The 5,703-nt window shown below is 41.4% G+C and overlaps 1 protein-coding gene across 1 annotated transcript in view; it reads left to right on the top strand.

Moving 5' to 3' along the window:
* The first annotated feature begins 4,731 nt into the window (after positions 1-4,731).
* Rexo2 (RNA exonuclease 2) overlaps positions 4,732-5,703 on the top strand; it is an 11,886-nt gene continuing 10,914 nt past the window's right edge. The window contains exon 1 of the mRNA XM_023721209.1: positions 4,732-4,801. Within this exon, the coding sequence (XP_023576977.1) occupies positions 4,772-4,801 (30 nt within the window). The 5' untranslated portion in view covers positions 4,732-4,771. The remainder of the gene's footprint in view (positions 4,802-5,703) is intronic.

The raw sequence follows: 5,703 nt of genomic DNA, 5'->3' as shown, positions 1-5,703 counted from the left end.
AGAATGGACAATCTAGAAACATCCAGCAAACATAGAACTTTCATCTGTTGGTCATTATTCTGCCTAACATGAGTCAAGGGCCCAAGCCTTGCAGGACTAGCTGGCATCCTGAGCTATAGGGCTACACATGTCCTTGGCCCAGGATGTAGAGAAGTTGGAGGAGATGCGGCACACATTGAAGGAGCTGTAGGCCAACAAGATAGCTAGGAGGCAACAATGTGCATGAAATGTAACAGTACCTTACACTCTGCATTATCCTCCAGAGTATAAAAAGTATGTCTGCTACTTCCTTATCACATCCAGAGATCAAGTAAATCTCTTTTGGGGCAAAATGCGTAGCAATTTGGACACTACCTGGAGCCATGCTCGCCTTGGCAGCACATATACTGACTACTTAGAGTGAGGCCAAACTTCATACAGGCTCAATCCTGTGTGAAACTACCCTTCCCTCAGTTCAGACAATAGCCATAAGGTTGGGTGTCTCAGGCCACCCACACGTCTGACCAACTGACTACAAATTTCGAAGTTCCTGTTGTCCCTATAGTCCTAGTGATTTACTAGAAAGACTCACAGAACTTAAGAAGGAGCTGAAATTAAAATTATACTTTTACTACAGCAACAAGGATTCAAATAAAACCAGCCAAAAGAGGAGATACCTAGAAAGACACCAAGGAATGTCTTAAAAGTGAAGCTTGTGTGTTTTCTCATGGAGTCAGTATCATGGCCTGGCTGGTCCATTACTGCATTATTACCAGCCATGAATCTTGTCTGAGCTTTGAGGTCCAGTTTTTATTGGGGTTCATTAAATAGGCATCACTGATTGAATCCTTGGCCACACCATTGAACTCTATCTCCAGCCCCTTATCCTCCCAAAAGATCAAAATTATATCATGCCAGTTAAAATCTCAACCCTCTAATCATTTGACTTTTCCAGCATAGCCAGGTCCCTCATTTCTGAAACTCTTGGGGCCCACTATGAGTCATCAAAGTAGCATATACTATCAGGGGTTACTCGGAATAACCAAGACAGCTCTTCCTTGAGAAATCCTGAGAACTTTGGCTTTCTCCCAGGAATCAGGAACAAAGGCCAGTTCAGCTCTTTACTACACACCACCAACTTGATGTGGGATCTAGCTGGCATGGAGATTCTGCAAGCCACAATTGCACCTTAGCTTAGTTGACACTGAAAGTAGTGTACAGCATTATATCTACCTCATAAAATTTTCACTAATATTTCTTTGCCTGAGAAATAAGAGTGTGGCTCAATTCCTGGTAGTGAAGGTAAAAAATACGTTTATCCAATTAGTTCCAGTTATCTGTTGTACAGTACAATGAGAAAAATAAAGCTGCTGTCTTATTTATACAAGAAACAACTCAAAATGCAAAATGAAATATCTTATTTTAATATATTGAGACTATCTTTTTGAGTACTTGCAGTCTTATAAGTATACTTTTAATAAATATTCTTTTTACTTTGGCATTTATGTTAAGTAGATTTCTATTATGGTTACAAAAGACTGGAGATATTCAATTTATACAGGGGAAAGGTTTTTAGTTTAGTTTTTTTTTTTTTTTTGAGACATGACCTCACTGTGCAGTTCAGGCTGGCCTTGACTGAACGCACTGTGTAGCTCAAGCTGGCCTAGAACTCAGTGTACCTCCTGCCTCAGCCTTTGCATGTTGAGAATATAGGCATGCACCATTATACCTGGCTGAAAAAGGTTTGACTAATAATTTGGGGAGGTCTTAGTCCATGGTTGGGTGCAACCCTTGCTTTGAGCCTCGGGTAAGGCAGCATATCATGGTGTGATAGACAGTGATTTTAGCAAAGTGAAGCTTCTCACTGCATGGCTGGGAAAACTGAGATGGAAGAGCACAGTGAAAAGGAATTGGAGTCCTACTGTCCACACCAAGAGCCTCTGCCCACTCCATGACCAGAAGATCTCCTTCAAGGCCACTCCTCTGAAATTTTCTACCATTTCCTAATAGTACTAAGGAGGGACCCGGCCTTTGCCACATGGGCCTTTGGGAGACCATGCAGATCTGAATTATGCCAGCAGTGTTTTTGATATACAGTAGTTACTCAGTGTTTGCTGAACCAAATTGAGATAAACCTAGCTCAAATTTCATAAATATCTTTAGTGCCCCTTTTATACAAAGTACAATTTGATAAGTTTTGTCATTTTTATCTTATAAATTTACAACATGGAGGATAAAAGGCCAAAGATTTGTCATTCTTTTTTCCTTTCTAGACCATTGGAGGGAAGTAAACAGCTGTCTGTTGTGGTTTGGGTTTTTTGCAATTGAAATAATACAGTACAGGACATATTTTATAAGATTATTTTATAATCACCCAAAGAATCATATGCAAGAGTGCAGGAAGTCTGTCCACCCACTAAAGACCAAAGAATCCAGCTGAAGGCCTGGATCCTAACATCCTGCTTGAGTGCAGCTGAAGACCTGGAGCCTGTAACAATGTCTCTCACAAGTCCAGCTGGAGGCGGAGAGCCCACAACAATGTCTCCTGCAGGCCCGCTTCGCTTTACTTCTTGCTTCTTGGATCTGTGCTGGAAGGGCCCAAAGGTCGGTGGTGGAAGCTAGGAAGTCTAAACCAGTGGGATGAAGGATCTGTGCCAGCAGGCTGAGGGATCTGAACTGGAGCCGGGAAGCAATGCTCAAGGTAAGAAACAGAGCTCCCCGCAAAGTACCACAGCCATCCTCAGGAGCAGTGAGGTCCCGAGCTCCTCCGGAGATGAGGGAAGTAAGTTGCCATCAGAAAACCCAACGTGACAAGCTTCTCCAGGAGACTGAGTGGTGCCCCATCTTCCTCTCTGAAGCCAGGAAGTGATGCTTAAGATGTGGACCAGAGCTCCCCCAAAATGTATTACAGATATTCTTAGCAACAATGAGGTCTGGAGCTCCTCCTCAGATAAGAACTACCCAGTTTGTCAGGAAAGCCAGCAAGACAAGATCCTCCGGCAGAATAGCCCTCCAAACCCAGCAGCTTCCAGCTGCTACAACAGCTTCTCCAGACACTTCCCTAACAACCTCTCAACAGCTTCTCCTGTTCTGTCTCTTATGCTGCTGGCAACAACCTGCAGGTGGGCCTCCCACACCCAGCACCGTGCTAGTTCAATTCAGCTGGATATAACTAGCTGAACACCAGTTAGCAATCCACTTCACTGTCAGTTATCAGCAGTAGATCCTGATGTCAATATGTTTCAAGATGAAGTTTCAGGGGTTGGGAAGATGGCTCAGTAGAATAAGAGTTTGCCTGGCAAGCGCAAGGGTCTGAGTTCAATCCCCGGTTCCGTAAAAAGAAAAAAAAAAAAAAAAAGAAAGAAAAGATGAAGTTCCACAAAACGAGAAAAGAAACTATCAAATATTTATGGGTAGCTGCTGCTTGTTTGCAATACTTTGTTAGCTGTAGGACACTTCGCAGGCATCAGATAGTGTCATTACTGTAGTGACTCAATGCTAGTCTTACAAAAGTATGAAGTCTATAAATTAATGTCTAGCTTAGAACAGTGATAAGATACAGATGTGGACAGAACTCGCACGGAACACCGTTATAACAATGTTAGGTTTATTAATTTGCTGTCGCAATTAATATGAGCAACCATGAGTTCCTCTCCTGTGAGGAACTAAGGGATTTTTTAAAGGGTTTGGAATGATTCTAAACCTAGCACCTTGAGGTGCTTGGGTTGTGTAATCACTTGTGGATTATCACAGTCATGTTTGCTCAGGAAGTGGGATGAATAAAGTGGAGTTGGATAAGTCACTGGTAAGGAAACAGCAATACTTTGGAAGACCAAGGCAGGAGAGCCGCACGTTTCAGCCCAGCCTAGGCAATCTAGGGACATAGTGAGACCCTATCTCACAGAAAGGGTTAAGGGTTTAGGGCTTTAGAAAGCCGTCCTTTTCAGATTCTGGGGTCCTTTTTTTTTGTGGTGGAACCTGGTACTGAACTCAGGTCCTTGCACTTGCCAGGGAAGTACTTATTCTACTGAGCCATCTCCCCATACCCCTCTGAGGTCCTTTATACTTTGCTGTAGCCTCCCTCTTTGCTTGATCTTAGCCAAAAGGCTGAGAAGTGATGGTCTTCCTCTTGCACACATAACTTGGATTCGTGAATTTGATGCATACATTGTTGTATTTTGGGACAGTAATCTTTATTACCAATGGAATGATATAACATATTAAAACAATTATCTTTATAATGCTATTTATTTAAATTTTGTTATTGTTATAACTAAAGTGCATTAATATATCTGAATATAAATGGTAGCTTGCAAAAAGGCCACACATAATTTTAAACATTAAAAATTAAGATTATGAATATGCAAAATGTAAACTTTTAAAGTTTCACCACTGAAGATGTAATTTATAAGCAACTACTCAATGTTCAACAGTAACATGGAAGTCTTTGAAAATTTAAAGAAATACTTTAGGAAGGTAATAACTTTGTTGATAACATTTTTACTTTTTATGAATCAAGTTTAAAACTAAGAAAAAGGAAAAAATTAAAAAAACTAAGAAAAAGGGAAAGAAATGTAGGCTACAAATGGACATAAAGTAGACAACAAATGAATACAAAGCTAAATCAAAACAATGTGATTTATTAAGTAACACAGTTACAATGTATAGACATGGCCACAATAAAAATTTATATTCTGTAAACATGTTTTGTTGTTCTTTCGGAATTTCTCTGCGCTAGTAGGGAGCAGGTTGAACACCTCAAAGAAATGAAACGTGAAATGTACGTTTTACTATGCTTGAACTCAGAAAACCATCTCAACAGGTAGGAATTACTGTACTTTGGACCACAAACTCAGTTGCTACTGAAGAGCGCACATTTAGGAGCCCTACAAAATTTGACCTTCCAGGGCAGGTGAGATGGCTCAGCGAATTAAGCGCCTGCTTAGACAAGCTCAGGGCCCAGGGTTCCATTACCCAGCCTGTGATGCCTCACCCCGCCCCCAGGCGTGCTGAGCCGGCCACAGAGTCCGGTTAGACTAGTGAACGCCTGTAATCCCAGCCCTGGGGTGGCTGAAAACGAGTGCATCACTATGAGTCGGGGCTTAGTGTTGACACCCTTCAACAAAATACAAGAAAACAAACAAAATATCCTACAATTTGACTCTCCAGCGAGGCCATCAGAAGGCAGAGCTGTTCAGTTCAAGTTAGTCTGTTGCATAGATTTGTTGTATCAGGACATGACTAACGTTATGGACAAAGTAGGAAGTCGGTCGCCTAACAGCTGTTTTCTTTCCCACGTTTATTGGGGAAAGCCTGTAAGATGAAGGAAAAGAAACTTTCACAGAACACTTGATACAGACTAAGTGATCTCTCAGCCAAGATCCCATTTAAAGATTTATGAATGCTGACACTGGAGTTGGCTTTGTGACCCGAAATAATACATTGATTGCTCTTCAGTTAAAGTAAATGAGAAAAATAATATGTGGAAGGGAGGAGCATCAGGTAAGTTAAAAAAAAAAAAGTGAAGGGGTTCAGATACATTTTTAAAAATCACAATCGTCTTTTTTGACCAGTTGATATAGAGTTCTTTTTAAACTGCGCGGTCTGGAACTAATCAAAACGTAGGAAATCACTCTTGCGGGGAAGCTCAGCTGTGAAAAACAAGCGCTTCCACTAAAACCCGAAAAACACGTGGCGGGGGTGGGAATTCCGTGGCGCCTCCAC

Source organism: Octodon degus, unplaced genomic scaffold (genome assembly GCF_000260255.1).
Source record: "Octodon degus isolate 3935 unplaced genomic scaffold, OctDeg1.0 scaffold00080, whole genome shotgun sequence".
Lineage (NCBI taxonomy): Eukaryota > Metazoa > Chordata > Mammalia > Rodentia > Octodontidae > Octodon > Octodon degus.
The sequence above is the reverse complement of the archived record's forward strand: the minus strand, read 5'-3'. Positions and strand labels throughout refer to the sequence as shown.